The sequence below is a fragment of the Nicrophorus vespilloides genome, unplaced genomic scaffold (genome assembly GCF_001412225.1).
Source record: "Nicrophorus vespilloides isolate i.1.1-1 unplaced genomic scaffold, Nicve_v1.0, whole genome shotgun sequence".
NCBI classification, from domain to species: Eukaryota; Metazoa; Arthropoda; class Insecta; order Coleoptera; family Silphidae; genus Nicrophorus; species Nicrophorus vespilloides.
The window spans coordinates 24,646-44,032 of record NW_017096370.1 but is presented as its reverse complement, the minus strand read 5'-3'; the positions used below and the strand labels follow the sequence as shown (position 1 = coordinate 44,032).

The 19,387-nt window shown below is 27.5% G+C and overlaps 1 protein-coding gene across 1 annotated transcript; it reads right to left on the bottom strand.

The window, feature by feature from the left end:
* Positions 1–156: 156 nt before the first annotated feature.
* Positions 157–13,181, bottom strand: LOC108556824 (sodium-dependent nutrient amino acid transporter 1-like). Its single transcript, XM_017913099.1, has 6 exons — positions 13,074–13,181; positions 12,860–12,946; positions 996–1,275; positions 698–935; positions 365–635; positions 157–277 (listed from the first exon to the last, which is right to left on the bottom strand). Exons 1-6 carry the CDS (start codon positions 13,086–13,088, stop codon positions 170–172), a joined length of 999 nt encoding a protein of 332 aa, XP_017768588.1. The 5' UTR covers positions 13,089–13,181; the 3' UTR covers positions 157–169.
* Between the last annotated feature and the right edge of the window lie 6,206 nt (positions 13,182–19,387).

The window sequence follows — 19,387 nt, the reverse complement described above, 5'->3', positions numbered from 1 at the left end:
AAATCATTAAATACAAAAAAAGTGATTTAAACTTAAGTTATTAAATAGATGCACGTTATATAAAAGCTTTTCAGGTATTCTGAAGATTCAATTAGAAACAAGACTGTAGAAGTGAATTGTAATATTTTCAATTAGTTTAATTAAAGTATGGGGTGGAAGTAATCAAAATTTACCTGTTTATATTATGTTCGAAGTTGTTGTACGATGAGTACATAGTGATTGAGCCGAAGCCGACGTTCAAGGAGAAGAAGCACTGAGTAACAGCAGCGTACCAGACCTAAGAAGGGCGGAAAACAAGCAAAAAAAAAAACAAGAGATAAATGAAAAGCGTGTCTATCGTGGAAGTTTGTTAATTAAAATTTACATCTGCAGACAGTAGCTTGCTCCATTCGGGCCTGTAGAAGAATAGGATACCTTCGGCGGCGCCATCTAAGGTAGCGGCCCTAATTAGCAGCGCTATCATGACGACGTACGGGAACAATGCGAGGAAGTACGCGGCCTTTCCTGAACTCTGGACTCCTCGCCTCGAGACGACGAAAGTTATAATCCAAGCGGCGAGAAGGCAAAGGGTTAAGCGCCATTCCGGTAAGCCGATCCCATCCTCGATACTAGGTATTTCCTTCAGCACTTCCTTTCTGCAAATTTCGCACAATGCAGAAGACAACAGTAACGATGATATGCATCAAATGTAGCTTACGTAAACCAGAGTTCTGAGGAGCCTTTGCTGTTTCCGTGAGTCGTCCCGTTCCCTTTATTCACGCTCGGAATACAGGTGATTCCATTTAACTCGAGATCTTCGGCCCACTCGGATTTGCAGGTGGACCAAGGTAGTTCCGAGGTGAAGGAGTTGGCAAGGTAGAATATGGTTATGGCCATCAACGAACAGTAGTAAGTGGCGACGCATATAGTCCCAATCAGTTGTCCGTAACCGATACCTAAAGACACGTTCCCAATTCATCAAGATTGTTGTGAGTTAGCACACTTATTGCGCTTACCTTTCAAAGCTGGTGCAAGCGCTTCGAAGACTTTAACGTTACCGCGACTGCTGAACTGTCCGAGCGCCATCTCCATGTAATAGATTGGTCTTCCTATCAGCAGCAACACTATGATGTAAGGGATGAGGAAGGCTCCGCCGCCGTTCTCGTAAGCGGTGAACGGGAATCGCCAGATGTTTCCTAATCCCACCGACATCGCTATGCACGACATCAGAAACTCCAATCCGTTGCCCCATTGCGCCCTATCCTGACTCTGGTCTCCTTCCTCGATCTCGATCTTCTAATCCGAAATTTAACAGCCGTTAGTAATGGTCAACTAATTCACTTAAATCTAATCAACTGTTACTTTTTTTTCCAATTCAAATCGGAAAAAAAAACATTTAAAATCTAATCATCAATCTAAATATATACAGAAATTAATAATCTGTTCAAACTTAATATACAAAAAAATACTTCCTCATAAACTAATGCAACGCGTGTGAATATATAGCAATATATTAATGAACAAACATACAACAAGGTCACACAAATCTGAAGGTAGATTAAGAAATCAACACGGAGAGTGTACAGAAATAAAAAATAGATACTTAATTTGATATTTTAAACGAAGGACGAATTTTTTTTTCACTCCAGATTCTCTTCCTTTTCGTTCTACATCCGCACGAATCGATCATTTGTAATTAATTATCCGAACGTGCGTAATTCCAAAAGTCACACACAAACGAAATTAATTACGCAATAATTTATTGTATTTAGCCGAGATGCAGACGAGACGAGACGTCTGAATAAATCCATTCATTTGTAAGGATTTGTTCAAAACAATGAAAAAAAACTAGAAGCAAATCTGTTGCGTAAACATCAACAACTAATGCTTTTTTAATAAGCAATTAGTGTGTACAAATATATAGAATCAATCAAATTTATAATTATCTTATTTTCTAGTGATGTTTTCTCAAACTTGTATAATAATGTATGAAAACATACACAATTTTTCGTTGAATTTAAATACCAATTAATTTACTTTCTCAAATGTATAGTTTTCTGTAAATTTTAAGTAATAATTAACTTTTATTTAAATAATTTTAATTGGTGTTTATTTTTTTTTGATAAATATTATAAAATATGGAATAATTATTACAAAATTAATTAATGACTTCAAATTGATTATTGTTTATTTTCTTAATTAATTTTTTATAATTTCCTGTAAATTTAGCTCTTTGCTATTCATCTTTTTCCTAATTTATTTCTATTTTTTATAACAAACAATCAACGTTTCCTGTAATCAATTATTTTCTTAATCAATTCATACTATGAGTATTTTTTTTTCTAATTCTAATTAGAGTATAAAATCTGAAATCTGTTTTGCATAATGCGGATAATCTGTTCCGCTAATAAACCGGACTATTTGAAACCGACCTAATCGAGGAACTAAATACACACAAAAACACAAATTGAGTGGGAAAAAAAATACGATTATTTTGTATAAAAATAATATATATTTTCTCAAGTTAAATTTAGTTTATTTCGAATTTTTCAAACCGTACTATAGTGAATCCGGACTGATCGAAGCAACAGATATTCGTGTATTAACCGGACTATTTGAAACCGACCTAATCGAGGTACTAAATACACACAAACACACAAATTGACTTGGAAAAAAAATACGATTATTTTTGTATAAAAATAATATATATTATCTCAAGTTAAATTTAGTTTATTTCGAATTTTTCAAACCGTACTATAGTGAATCCGGACTGATCAAAGCCAGAGATATTCGTGTATTAACCGGACTATTTGAAATCAACCTAATCGAGTAACTAAATACACACACACACACAAATTGACTGGGGAAAAACGTATCTTTATATTTGTATAAAAATAATATATTTTGCTCAAGTAAAATTTACTTTCTTTCGAATTTTTCAAACCGTACTATATTGAATCCGGATTGAACGAAGTCAGAGATATTCCTGTATTAACCGGACTATTTGAAACCGACCTAATCGACACAAATTGATTGGGAAAAACATATCTTTATATTTGTATAAAAATAATATATTTTGCTCAAGTAAAATTTACTTTCTTTCGAATTTTTCAAACCGTACTATAGTGAATCCGGATTGATCGAAGCCAGAAATATTACTGTAATAATAGTATACATGTTATATATTGTTTTTCAAGTGATTCAAATGATATTCAAATTGAATATCATTTAAGTTATGTAAAGTTTTGGATTTGTTTCGCCAATAAACCGGATTATTTGAAACAGTACTAATCGAGCAACTGAGATATTAGTGTATAAATAGTATGATCGAAGTCAGAGATATTACCGTATTAATAGTTATTTTTTTCAAGTGATTCAAATGATATTCAAATTGAATTTTAACTTGTACAAAGTTTTGGATTTGCGAATGTTTGCAATTGTCGTTTTCTCGATTCTGTTCGGATTAGCGAGAACGCATAAGTAGGTAAGCTGTCTATATATTTACTTATTTTTGTTGTATATTTGTGCGTGAGAAACTTGAGTAAGTGCGACTTTGAAGAAGCGAGGATAATGGGAAACGTAAATAAATCGTCTCCAGTGGAAGCAAAGAAAAAAAGAATGTATTCGATGGAAACGTTTCAATGGAATAAGAAAAAGAAAAGAAAATAAAACAGATCTTCAAGTTGTTAATGGTATAAATCTTAACAATTATTATATTAAGTGATAAAAGTATACTTAAACTGGTCTAAATTTAACGTACTTTTTTAGTTCAAATTAATTACTTAAGTTAAGTTCTGAAAGCATCTGTTAATTTCTGACTAACAACAAATTAAAAAATAGTTATTGGTTATATGAAAATGGTTAATCTAAAGTGACTAATCGGCTTATATTTATGAAAAAACTTAATCTCAATCTATAACAAATTATTAGATTAATGTTGATTCATCAATTTTTCATTAATTTTACATTTAAACAAAGATTTAACTAATTCGTATTTTTTTTATATTCTTGTCAAATGAAACTTTGATACAGCAATAAATCGAAGTTGATTATGTAATATAAACAGTTTTTAATCAAGTTAAATACAAATTAGTTACTTTTTTTAATTGATAAAATAACAGTTTGTTAATTATAGTGAAGATCGTAATAACAAATAAAGATTTTAATGAATGATCAAAATGTTATATTTTTCAATTGAATTTTCTGATCATAACGCTGAAGATTTTCCTAATAAAAGAAAAACAGATTTTAATCAATCATTGCAACTTTTATGTGCTTCAATTTAATTTTTGCAGAGTAATAACACTTTGTTATGTAAAGCTTGAAGATCTTGATAATAAAGTTCCAATTAAGTCAGTTTACAAGAAGAGATAACGTTACCTTACGAGAATTTATTGTATAATCAATACACTGTGATGCGTTTGAGAACAATGCAACGTGGAATTAAAGTCGAACCGGAAGTGCAAGTGCTTTTCAGGTAAGTATGTTAAGGTGAACAATAAAATCCATGACATGTAACAGACCATTATTATAGTTAATTTCCATTCTCAGCAATTCTACAATTTATTTTCCGCATTTGAAATAGAAATTTTTCAAAGGCAAATGCATTGTTTATATTGCAGCTTCGATCAGTGCGGTTTCACTTTTAATTGATTTTTCTTTCACAGTCAAGAACTGATTATATTTGTATGCGGTTTTATAGTCCTCGGTTAGTCCTGTTTCAAACAATGCGGTAATCAGTGCGTTATGTGGTTTTTTTTTCAGATTCATTACAAATTTAATTGTTTTTTGCACTTGACCAAAGAATTTTATATTGCAGCTTCGATCAGTGCGGTTTTACTTTTAATTGCTTTTCCTTTATACAGTCAAGAGCTGATTATAACTGTATACGGTTTTATAGTCCTCGATTAGTCCTGTTTCAAACAGTGCGGTAATCAGCGCGTTATGTGTTTTTTTTTTCAGATTCATTACAAATTTAATTCTTTTTCGCACTTGACCAAAGAATTTTATATTGCAGCTTCGATCAGTGCGGTTTCACTTTTAATTGATTTTCCTTCATACAATCAAGAGCTGATTATATTTGTATGCGGTTTTATAGTCCTCTATTAGTCCTGTTTCAAACAGTGCGGTAATCAGCGCGTTATATGTTTTTTTTAAGATTCATTACAAATTAAATTGTTTTTGCACTTGACCAAAGAATTTTATATTTCAGCTTCGATCAGTGCGGTTTCACTTTTATTTGATTTTCCTTAATACAGTCAAGAGCTGATTACATCTGTATACGGTTTTATAGTCCTCGGTTAGTCCTGTTTCAAACAGTGCGGTAATCAGCGCGTTATGTGTTTTTTTTTCATGTGTTTCATGTGTTTTTCAGATTGATTACAAATTAAATTGTTTTTCGCACTTGAGCAAAGAATTTTATATTGCAGCTTCGATCAGTACGGTTTCACTTTTAATTGATTTTCCTTAATATAGTCAAGAGCTGATTACATCTGTATACGGTTATATAGTCCTCGATTAGTCCTGTTTCAAACAGTGCGGTAATCAGCGCGTTATGTGTTTTTTTCAGATTCATTACAAATTTAATTGTTTTTCGCACTTGCCCAAAGAATTTTATATTGCAGCTTCGATCAGTACGGTTTTACTTTAATTGATTTTCCTTAATACAGTCAAGAGCTGATTACATCTGTATACGGTTATATAGTCCTCGATTAGTCCTGTTTCAAACAGTGCGGTAATCAGCGCGTTATGTGTTTTTTTTCATATTCATTACAAATTAAATTGTTTTCCGCACTTGAGCAAAGAATTTTAGATTGCAGCTTCGCTCAGTGCGGTTTCACTTTTAATTGATTTTATAGTTCTCGATTAGTCCTGTTTCAAACAGTGCGGTAATCAGCGCGTTATATATTTTTTTTTTCAGATTCATTACAGATTAAATTGTTTTTCGCACTTGACCAAAGAAACTGATCTCGAATTGAGCAAACATCAACAGATCTCAGTTTCCTTGAAAACAATGTATATATTTCAATTACTGTCAATTATTTCTGCGTTTCTTTCCAACTAAACCACAATTATTCAAGGATGAACATAAGACGTTTTTATTTTTAAAATATTTCAACTGAAATCAAATTGGATATAAATTATCAATATCTTTTCCATTTTCTTAAGGAATTACATAAAGTTTTTTAACAAAATTATTGAAATTTTCTTATAATTAATTGAAAATAAAATCTCAATTTTCATATAAAATTACCCAAACTTTTCTAACATGTTTATTAATCTAAATATTGTTGTTTTTTTTCTGCAGTTAAATTCAATTTTTAATATAATAAACAAAATTATTGAATCAATTTTTTTTTCAATTCTATATTGATTTTATGATTTCAATAAATATTTCTAATAAAATAATAATAATTGAGTTTTGGATCATAGATTTTGTATGAATAAATAAAATATTTGCGTGAATATTGTGAATAAACAGTGGCAATTCGCGCGTACATCTAAAAAGCGAACAACAACAACAAAATGTATAATAAAAATGTAAAGCAATTTCCATGTGAATCGATTGGAAAAAAAAACGTATGATCAAACAACAAAATACGCATAAATATTACCCAATAAATATAAAATATAAATAAAAATGTATGTGCGCTTTCGTGAACATGTTCACAATTTTTATCTATTATTTTAATACAATAAATTTGTACGTTATGAATTTTATTAAAAAAAAACTCATTTTTATTTAGTTTTTTTTTTTAATTCCAATTTATTAGGTAATAAAGTATTATTATAACTTTCATAATAAACTCAATATCTAGACGAATTTGTATACTTATGTAATGAGAAATAACAATTTACAAATGAAAACTTTATACATTCGAAACTCGCTTAACGAGCAAAATGTGCACGATTTTAAAACTTGTGTTTACATTTTATGTTTATTTTTTAATGGGTGGTAATCGCAAGCCCGACAACCGAAATCCTGTCTATCGAAATCCCGACGTTCGGAATCCCGAGTGTATAGAAATTCCGAAGTTCGAAATCCCGGCTGGCTCAAAATCCCAACGTTCGAAATCCCGACTATGTCAAAATCCCGACTACCATAATCCCGACAATCAAAATCCGGACTATATCGAAATCCCAACTATATCGAAATCTCGACAGTGTCTTTTATTATTATAAATTTCTACAATAACATTTTTATGGTAGTCGGGATTTCGATATAGTCGGGATTTCAAGCGTCGAGACTTTAATGCAGTCGGGATTTCTAACGTCGGGATTTCAATAGACGGTCTTTCGGTTGTCGGGTTTGCGATTTTTTTAATATGTTTCACTATACGAGTAAAAATCCGGATATTTTGAAACGTATTAAACTCGTTAACTTTAACCACTATACTTCGTTTTACTCCAATTTTTTAGGTAACAAAATAATCAATATACTTGTAATAATGAACAAACAATCAACATATTTTCAATACTTAAGTGAATTTTCAATGCTAGAAGTGAAAATTCATATTTGAGAACTGAAATTAAAGAGTAAATAAAATATAATTAAATTTGCATTTGCGGTTTTCTTTAATTGTTTTTTGTTTCTGGTGATTAGTTAGGAAAAACAGTAATTATTACATTTTGAAGCGCAAAACTAATGCATGTAATTGCGTTCGATTCGAATAGCATTTGGAATTTTTAAGATTTTTTTTTACTGCATATATTTTATTACACACATTTTGCGGTGATCATGAATTCAATGTAAAAAAATTATATAAATAAAGATCAGTTTTTCAATTGTGAATTCAGTAAATACGTCTGTACTTTCCCAATTAATCGTAGCGCGTGTTCATCTCATTATTTTATCCACATTCCAATTAAAAAATGTACGTATAAACAGTTCCTGCTTTACGAATATAAACTCAATTTTTAACTATTAAAACTGATGATAATGATCTTCATGAAGACTTAAAATATTGGATGAAGTAAAAAGTTCTGAGCGTTTTGTCCCATGCATTGAGCTTCTTCTTGAGCCTTGAGACCAAACGGTTTTTTGGCTAATCTTCAGTTCCTGGGCAATGGAATAAGTGCTCACATGTCTCATCTTCGACGTCCATATTACCAGAATGGAAGCGTTGGAACCAACACTTTACCATTGGGTCCATAATTTCCACTTGGTCATAGTGGTATTGAAGAATGTATCAAATTTTCTCTTTTTTTACCTCCACTTTGGAACGGTCTAACACACATCTGGATAAACTAATCACAAAACTGTCAAAGAACTTTTTTTAAATCGTTATGTCACCTTTAAGTCTGAGTATAGAATGACAAGATGCAACGTATACATCGTAAGATATGGCCATCAATCGAAAAACGCTCAAAACTTTTTACTTCATCGTATATTTGAGATGTATAAGACAAAGATTAAGAAAATCGTTATCTCTCTGTTAAAAGCTTTGATGGAGTGTTTCAATACATCGAAAAAGGCAATTGAAGTTGTCGAGTGGAAGAGCTCTAACTTTGAGAACGAAAATAGAAATTTACGTCCGCAATAATGAAAAGAAAAAACTCCCTCGAGGAAAAGTTGTTTTTTTTTTCCTACAGAAATGTACAGCTTTCAAGAACTGCTAGACCATTGAGAGTAGAACAATCAATAAGTGCAGTATATTTAGTTATTAAGAAAAAATAAAGTTTGAAACTTACATATTTTTTGTCGTATTTTCATCATAATTTATGAAATTGAAAGTATTTTGTTTATAAAAGAAATTGTCTTTCTGCAAAATTGTATAAAAAAAAACTTATTTTACAAATAATGCTTAAATTGAATTCCAATTTTTATGTTTTAACATGTTTTTGATTATCGATTTCATTACTATTAAATTATTTGTAAATTGAACTAATATAAATGAAATATTTTTGCTAAGCTATTTTTTTTTATCTGTAACATAAAAAAGAAAACGTAACAACTTTTATTGCCAATTGAGAACGTGCTAATCTCCTTGAATTAGCTTCACGCAGATTAACTCGATATCTCCTCCGTTAAGTACAAGTATAGATTGAAACTAGTGTAGTAGACTTTTGATGTATGCAAGTAATAATTTTTTACTATAAAAGTGTAATTATTTTTTCTAAAATCTTAAATAAATTCATTATTTTTTTCAATTGTATGTAAGATTTGTAGAAAATCATGTGTATTTTACTAGAATACTATACTTTTTATCATTAGTTGTCGAAAACCGCTGATTACCAATTATTTTATTAAATTTATTGCTTAACTATAAAATGTGAAATATTAATACTAATACAAATTTTAAAGTTATTGCTTAACTACTAACTTTAAAATTCTAATAACTATATTAACTACATCATAATATAAATTTAAAAGTATTTATTTAATTTATTTTCGTATATATTTTGAAGTTTATTTTTATATTTCAATGATAGACAAATCCTTTTCCATTCATAAAAAGTAGCAATAAAGATTAAATTCTGTTTATTTTAGTCTATGATCAAATTTATTGTGTTTATTTTCATTACAAATGTTTGGGACGCGTCAAAACAAAACGGTTGTAAAATAATAAAATTCCAAATTAGAAATAAATCAATAATTGAACTTTGATCAAATATTTCTAAATTTCATCACATTTTTTTTTAACAAATTTCAAAAAGACACATTAATTGAAAATTATATAAAAACACGACTTTTTCTGTATTTTTTTAACAAAAATTTTGTTTTGAAAATATTTGATAAATTTGGTAATTTCTTTAATACTAAAGAAAATTTCAAAGCCACATTAAATGAAAATTAACCAACGTAAAACAGGATTTTCTCTGTTTATTACACAATAGAAAATAATCTTTTTATCCGATTTTTTTTAATAATTGAAAAATTAATCAAAAATTAATTAATTTTCTTTTTCCTCTAATTTCTTCCAATTTTAGACAAATTACAAAAAAAAATACAAATTTATGTACAAATTATCCTTTGTACAACACGACTTTTCCTGTATATTACAAACAAAAATATCATTTTTTTAACAAAATTTATTTTTGGAAAATTCTTGAAAAAAAAATCAAATTTCTTCAATACTAAGGAATATTTGAAACCTACATTAAATGAAAATTAACCAACGTAAAATTGGACTTTCTCTGTTTGTTACACGATGGAATATAATCATTTTATCCGATTTTTTTTAATAATTTTAATTATTGAAGTATTAGTCAAAAATTCAATTATTGTTCTTTATCTTAAAAATTTCTTCAATTTTTAGACAAATTAAAAAAAATACATTAATTAGCAGTTAACTTTCAGCATATGGAATATTTCTGTATGAATTACAGCAATTAAAATCACATTTAAAACTAAATTTTCCAAATTTCATAATTTGGTTTAACAGTTTATTTCTTATCGAAGTTCTGTAATAATACAAAAATATATTTCTAAAACGAATTACATCAACAGAAATCAGTTTTTTAACCAAATGAATTATTTGAAAATAATTACAAAATAATTTAATTTTTTTTTCAAATTTCTTTAATTTTAGGACAATTTTCGAAAAGCACATTATTTGAAAATTAATTATTAAAACTAGACTTTTTCTGTATATTTCATCAAGTAAAATTGTATTGAATTAATTATTTTGTTTCAATAAGTAAAATATTAATTTTTTTTTTAATTATCTTTCAATTTTTCTTCAATTATTGTCGAAATTACTAAATAAACATGAATTTAATACACTAAAAACCAATAATATCGCAATTGTAAACAAATTTGAATAGAATTGTTTGAAAAGAAATTAAGTTTTCTTCAATTCGCCCAATTATTAAACTTTTCTACAAGTTTCCATTTGAAAGCCATTCGATATACAAATATAATGTGTATTTACGATAGAGAGCTAAAAAAAAGTTCGCGTGTTCGACTCGTTAATAACAGCCCATAATCCCCCCAACTGCTCCGTTCCGAAAACTGTAATTTACTGAGCACACACGAAAAAAATATACAAAACTACGCAGACACAAACTACATCTAAATCCAGTTAAACGGTCAAATTGGTTCCATTTCGGAATGCATTTAACCAGAAGACGAATGGAGGAAATGCAAGAAACGAACCGAAGTTCGCATTGTCTGGCGAACGAAAAGTTTTCCACATCCTTCAACAAGTCAATTTACGTTGAGTATTAATACAATCCGCATTCATTATCTTTTTGCATCACTCTAAACAACTATACAAAATGTATTTATAAAATTTAAGTGCGAACGCTTTTGTTCAGTTTTCTTTGCAAATCTTTGCGGTTTTAGTTGGAAGAGTCAAATTATTTGGGCAAATTATTTGCACCGCAAACCATACAAAAATACCAGCAACAAACGCATTTTCATTAATTATAATAAAAAACATTATAAATATTGTTGTTACAATTAATTAAAATTACTATTGTTAAAAGTGGAATATTTACATTTAACAAACACACGTTTCCTGCTCTCAAAAAAATCGAGAGATGAAAAAAAAACAACACAACACAGACCAGTATTTCACCTTGATTTAACTTCAAATATTTAAGTGCTCAAAAATGTATATATATGTGATTCTTAATGACTCAGAGAAGTAATGAATTTTAGGCAAATTTTGTTTAAGAAAAAACGTAATTTTTTTTTAATACAACTGTGAAATTTTAAGTTCAAATATTTAACCATAATATGATTGGTTTTTAATAACTCTACGAAATAATGAAATTAAAGCAAATTTTGTTTAAGAAAAAACGCAAAAATTTCTAATAAATTGTAAAATTTTATCTTTGAACATTTAAATGTTTAACCATAATATGATTCGTTCTTGATAACTCTAAGAAATAATGAATTTAAAGCAAATTTTGTTAAGAAAAAAACTCATTTTTGGAAATATTAACAATTTGTGATGAATGAAATATTACTAAATTCGAAATATGAGTTTTTTTTCTTTAATAACTCTAACAAATAATGAATTTGAAGCAAATTTTGTTAAAAAAGAGAACTCACCGAAGTAATGAATTTAAGGCAAACTTTGTTTTAAAAAAAACGTAAACATTTCTAATACAATTGTGAAATTTTAACTTCAAATATTTAAATTTATAACCATAATATGATTGGTTTTTGATAACTCTAAGAAATAATGAATTTAAAGCAAATTTTGTTAAGAAAAAAAACATATTTTTGGAAATATTTCCAATTTGTGATGAATGAAATATTAATAAATCCGAAATATGAGTTTTTTTTCTTTAATAACTCTGAGAAATAATTAATTTAAAGCCAATTTTGTTAAAAAAGAGAACACAGAGAAGTTATGAATTTAACGCAAACTTTGTTTAAAAAAAACGTAAAAATGTCTAATACAATTGTGAAATTTTAACTTCAAATATTTAAATGTATAACCACAATATGATTGGTTTTTGACAACTCTAAGAAATAATGAATTTAAAGCAAATTTTGTTTAGAAAAAAACTTATTTTTGGAAATATTTCCAATTTGTGATGAATGAAATATTGATATTTGACTATACAAATCCAAAATATGAGTTTTTTTCTTTAATAATTCTATATATAATAAATTTAAAGCCAATTTTGTTTTAAAAATAAAACGCAAAAAAAAAAATCTAATGGTTACTACTTTTACTACTTCGAAATTTTAATAACTGCTGAACTTACGAAAAGAAAAAAAATGGATTTATGTGTTCGGTTGTGCAACGAGTTTTAATAAATATTGAGTGAGATAAAACCGCAGAACAATTGTAATGGCTATAGTAATAAAAAAAAGCCAAAACAAATTGAAAAAACACTAAAAAAATGCACGATTCCAATTGATTTTCTAATCGAATGGGTTTTGAAAGCGTTCAAAAATATATATAAAAAAAACTCTTACCGTCGAAAACTGCTTGTCGATCTTCTTAAGATCAACATCATCCTTAGTCTCCTGGAACGCAGGGTTGTCCAACCCGAAATCATTGCTCTATATAAACAAAAAAAAAAGTTAAAACCAATTAATAACTTAACGAATTTGTTTAAAACTTTTGTATTATATTTTATTATTACTGTGTGTGTGTGTATCGCATGAATAATTAGAAAGACTGGTTTACCTTTTTGGTAGCCATGTAGTCTGCGAGGTTCGCGCGTTCGTGTTTCAATTGAAACTGGAAACGCTTTTCGAAATTACCTGCCGACAAGGTGATTATTAGATTTACTATCTTTTGCCTCGCAAAAATCGTATTGTTATTGTTGTGCCCACTCTTCTGTTTTCTCTCTCCCCCCACTCCGCTCGTGCGCAACTCCTCACATCCATATATAATTTATTCGCTTAACAAATTACTTCTTCATTTATTATTATTATTATTATTTTTTTAATGTATTTTCAATAAGCGGTAACATTAATTTCTTTTGTATTCTAAAAGCGTTATTGGAAATGCAAATAATGCAATTATTTTCCTTCAATATTCATAATTATTATGTAACGCTAAAACGTGTTACCTTCGCTTATATTTGTTTGTTGTTTTTTTTTTTTTTTTTCGTTAAAAATAAATGAAATAAAGGTCTATAAACAATGTTCTTATCGCGAGGAATTCTGTCTGTACATTTGCTTTATTGCTCCAATTAATTAATTGTTACATATGTGTGCATCATAATGTTATATTTAAACCATAATTCATCTTTTTTTTTTGGTATTGTTACGTTGACATTTTATTTATTTTTTATTCAAACAAGAAGCAAAATCTCCACCTAGTTAATTATCTTTGTGTTTTTATTTCATTACAAAGTTTTGTATATCAAATTCTTCAATTTGCATTTTTTTCTCTGAAAGTCTTTAACACGTGATTTTGATTTGATTTTAAAATTTTACAATTATACAAATTGTTAGTATTTATTTAATTAACATGTCTTTTAATTGATTCTTTTAATTATTCAATTCAACTGTATTTATTTTCGAAATTTCTAAAAGCAAACAATAATTGTTACTTTTGCAAATTTTCATTTTTCAATAGATTTTTCGTAGATTTTCATTCAACAAATAATCTTACTTCACTAATTTTGCTTGATTTACAACTTTCCTACCTCATTTATTAATTATTTATACATATTAACAGAATTCACTGACTTTTTGAGTTTTTTTTTAAATAAAACAAATCTATTCTAATTATATTTTTCTTTTGTTTAATTTATGTACTTCCATTGTTTTCATCTACTATAGACAAACGTTTCTCAACTTTGCTCATCTTAAATTTGACAGCTGTCACCATGTGTCAAAAACTTAGCAGTAGAACTACAAACAAATACGTTGGGTCGCGCTGATAAAACTAAAAGCTTGAGAAACATTTCCACAGTAAGTCTTGTATTTTATTAATTACTTATTTAACAGAAATCGCTGATTTTTTGTAATTTTATTGACTTTTTTTTTAAACGAACAATTCTATTCCAATTATCTTTTGTTTAATGTCTTTACTTCTATTATTTTGCAAACGTTTCTCAATTTGGATCACATTAAATTTGACAGCTGTCATCTTGTGTCAAAAAAAAAATGTAAAAATATAATTATTGGTTTGTCTTTCATTAATTACTTATACTTATTTAACAGAAATCACTGATTTTTTGAGATTTTATTGACTATTTTTTTTTAAACGAACAATTCTATTCCAATTATCTTTTTTTTAATGTCTTTACTTTTATTATTTTGCAAACGTTTCTCTATTTGGATCACATTAAATTTGACAGCTGTCACCTTGTGTCAAAGAAAACCTGACAGTACAAAACTACAAACAAATATGTTGGTTGGCGCTGCTAAAAGGTAGAGAAACGTTCCTATATTAAGTCTTAAGTCTCACACAAAATATTCTAATCAAGAAAATCAATAATTAGAAATACAATTATACAAAATTCACTGATTTTTTGAGAACAATTCTAATCTAATTACCTTTTACTTTTTTTTAATTTCTTTAATTCTATTGTTTTTAGCTATTACAGACAAGCGTTTCTCAATTTGGGTTGAATTAAATTTGACAGCTGTCAAAAAAAAATTTAGCACATATGTTGAATTGCACTGCTATAAAGTTGAGAAACGCTGCTATAAACTACATGTAAGTCTTAACTCTCACACAAAATATTCTAATCAAGAAATTTGATGAATAAAACCTCAAAAATACAATTACAAATTGCGAAATATTAAAAAATTCCATTTAGAAACACAAATTATATTATTTTTTTTCCAATACAATTTCATTCTAAAATCTTCGTCCAATTATCAATTATTACTGTTACGGCTGACCAAATCCAACTTACATTCATCGTTTAAAAGAAGCCACAAAAAAAAAATAATAAATCTCATAGTGGATTACTTTCACAACAAATTTTTGTTCCGTTGTTTCCATTGAGTGAAAGTACAAAAAGTAAAATATGAAAAAAATAATGCATCTCAGTAAATAAATAGTATACGAGACTGCGATTACAAACGTCGTTTAATGACAAAGTCAACAATTAATATCATCGACCTTCGACGTTTTAATTATTATCGTATCATATTTTTTTTTTTGCTTACGCTTCATTCATATGAACTTATACGAATCCTTGCGTAATTCACAATGTATTTGTACAAAAAAAAATGTTATTCTGTTCATTAGTAAGAGACAATTTAGATTTTTTTGTTATATATAATTTGTTGATATAATGACAATGAGACAATGAGAATTTCTTTATTTTTCGAGAAATATGTCAATGTTTGTTGATGTATAAAAATATTAAAAAAAAAAATTGACGTGTGTTTATACTACTTCACGTGCTCCAGATAAAGAGCGTAGAATTGGATCAGCTTTGTTGTTGTCACTTGCTGGATTGAAGGATAGAAATCTTTCGGATTTAATATGTAGGTCAATCCGTACCCTGACATTTCAGCTTCATCCTATTATGATTTGGATTAAGTACGCATAATCCATTTTTCTATTCGCGTAACGAGCAAAATAAATTGGAAGAAAACGAGCGACGTTTTGCATAACGAGTAACGATGAGAAGGGAAGTCCCGGATTGTGCGCCTGCTAGATCATTTTTAGAACTTGTGTACACATATTATGTGTATTTTTGAATATTTTTCACTATACGAGTAAAAATTCGTTAAGCGAGGTTCCACTGTATTTGTTTGTACATAAAAGTAATCTTTGACAAAGAACATAATTTGCTGTTGAATGAACGAAAGAAAGAAAAAAATATGTCAAATATTTGCATAAACCATAATAATATTTTTATTCAATTCTTGTATTAAAACTTTGATGAATCTCACATTAATAAAACAAATTCCGTTGAATGTTTCAGTGTAATAAAAATACATCAAAGTAAGTTCCGACTGGAAAAACCAATTAAAAATAGAATATTTTCATTTATTTATAACAAAATTTGTTTCAAGCATGAATGAAAGTGATTTCTGTTGATATTTTTCCATTCACGTCATGCACCTAAAATATATATTCCCCGATCCGGACCGCACTTAAAAATGTTATTCCGATTTGCGGTTTTCCCTGTGGTTTCTTTTATTTCTTTAAATGAAAAGAAACAAAAAAGAACCTCGATCTTACCTGAAACCAAAAAGATCATCGTTTTCATCCATAAAAATGTGTTAAAATATTTGTATTTTGTCTTCAAATTCTTGTTTTTTTCTTCTGAAAATCAATAAAATTATTAAAATTCTTTCAATTTTGTCCTAATTGTCAACAGTATTATGTTGACAATTGTTGTTTTTTCTTTTTTGAAAGTGTATGGAATTATTGACGAAAATAATTATGTAAATGAAACATTCCAAAAAAATAATCGGATATTCCAGGTATTCAAATGAAAACAATGCGGTAATTATTTTTGTTTCTCATCGTGTCATCTCGTTGGAATGTTTACAATCCAATTAATGTTGTGTTACGTTTACTTTTCAATGGAAATACTTGATTATTTTACAGTTTATTTGTAAAAAACTATCATTTTATAAACGTTAGGCAATGTTTTTGGTAGATTTTTGGATTGATGATCGATGATCCAATAGATTGTTTCATTTTATTGAAATGTTAACAATTCATAATATTTTTTGTACTTTGTATATTTTTTCAATAAATATAATACTCCATTAAGAAAATGATGTCAAATTAAAAAACAAAAGTTAAGCTATGCGTTTGGAAGACAATAATTGGATTGATGACCTTTATCACAAATTATGTTGTGTATTACGTTTACTTTTCAATGAAAATACTCGTTTATTTTACAGTTTATTAAGAAAAAATATGTTAAATTATTAATAAAAGTTAAGCAATCTATTTAGAAGACATTACTTGAATTGATGAGCAATTAATTACTAATTAAGTTATACTCCAATAAACTGTTTCATCATCTTGTTGAAATGTTTACAATTCATATTATATGAATTATATAAGTTTTTAATTTTTATCAATACAAATTGTAGTTTATTAGGAAAACCATGTCTAATTGAATGACAATAGTTAAGTTATGTATTTGGAAGAGAATACTTGGATTGATGAGCTTCATCACAAATTATGTTTACAATCCAATTAATTTTGTATTACGTTTACTTTTCAATGAAAATACTCAAATATTTTACAGTGTATTAAGAGAAAATATGTTTAAATGAATAACGAAAGTTAATCAACCTATTTGGAAGAAATTACTTAGATTGATGAGCAATTTATTACTACTTAAATTACACTCCAAATGAAATGTTTACAATTCATATTATCTTATGTGCTAAGTTTTTTTTCTTTTTATCAATAAAAATTGCAGTTTATTGGAAAAACCATGACTAATTGAATTACAATAGTTAAGCTATGTATTTGGAAGGCAATACTTGGATTGATGAGCTTCATCACAAATTATGTTTACAATCCAATTAATTTTGTATTACTTTTACTTTTCAATGAAAATACTCAAATATTTTACAGTTTATTAAGAGAAAAATATGTTTAAATTATTAACAAAAGTTAAGCAATTTATTTAGAAGACATTACTTCGATTGATGAGCAATTAATTACTAATTAAATTGCACTCCAATAAACTATTTCATATTGTAGAAATGTTTACAATTCAAATAGTTTTTTGTACTAACTCTATTTGTTCTCAAAGAAAAAAATGTGTCAAATTAAATGACGAAAGTTAAGCAACGTCAATAAAAGCAAATTCTTGTATTGATGATCAATTAAATTTCATTCTAATAAATTGTTTCATCTCGTTGAAATGTTTATAATTCAAATAATTTTTTGTACTAACTCTATTTGTTTTCAATGAAAATACTAGTTTCTTAAGAAAAAAATGTCATATTAATTGACGAAAGTTAAGCAAAGTCAATAGAAGCAAATTCTTGGATTGATGATCAATTAAATTCCATTCTAATAAATTGTTTCATCTCGTTGAAATGTTTACAATTCAAATATTTTTTGTTATAACTGTATTTGTTTTCAATGAAAATACTAGTTTATTAAGAAAAAAATGTGTCATATTAACTGACGAAAGTTAAGCAAAGTCAATAGAATCAAATTCTTGGATTGATGATCAATTAAATTCCATTCTAATAAATTGTTTCATCTCGTTGAAATGTTTACAATTCAAGTATTTTTTTGTACTAAGTTGATTTCAATAAAAAAAATACTAGTTTTATTGATATTGATACAAATATTATTACTTAACTATGATTAAGTTAAGCAATATTTGCAGAAAACATTACTTGGATTGATGACCAATTCATTAGAAAGAATCAGCTTTAAAACGAAGAGGATTTTCTACAAAGAAAAGTAGCAAGTCTTAAAACAACAGAAATTCTTAAAATTAAAAATATTTACTTATAATAATAAGTTCTTGTTTTTTTTGGATAATCATAGTTTAACCTTAATAAGTTGACCTTCACCAATAAAAAAAATCTACATAATTCAACATTACCCATAAACATTAATTAACTAATTGAGCTAACTTTGTTACGCATTCCGATTTGATACATCAAATTTAAGTTCATCGTAATTATCCGAGTCGACGTGTGTAATTTCGTTACGTAAAGTCGCATTCGCATTAAAACCACAGCGCGCGCACATCCTTACATAATCCCTTTGTTTATTTTTTTTTCGTCTTTCAAGTTTGTTGTTGTTGTTTCGACGAACATACTTTTTTTTTAAATTCAGTTTAAACAAAGTTACGATTTTAAACCGACGGATTAATATCATTTCTTACGGTTAAAACTTAATTAAGGAACTTCTCTGCAACTTGCGCATGTACTTAATTCCTCTCACATAACTAACGAAATATTATTATGTAACTCGTTAGCCGCACTTCTCAAACAAACTTTTGAAATTTGAATAAAGTTTATATACATTAATATTTATAATAATATTTCTTTAAATAATAAGTTTTTTTTTATAGTTTTATAAAAGTT

What these genes read in the sequence shown, in the direction of transcription:
- LOC108556824 (XM_017913099.1), bottom strand. An exon ending in TCGACAAGCAGTTTTCGACG is followed by an intron (nt 1,276 to 12,859) that starts GTAAGAGTTTTT and finishes ATTTCGGATTAG; the next exon opens with AAGATCGAGATCGAGGAAGG. An exon ending in GCTTGCACCAGCTTTGAAAG is followed by an intron (nt 936 to 995) that starts GTAAGCGCAATA and finishes ACGTGTCTTTAG; the next exon opens with GTATCGGTTACGGACAACTG.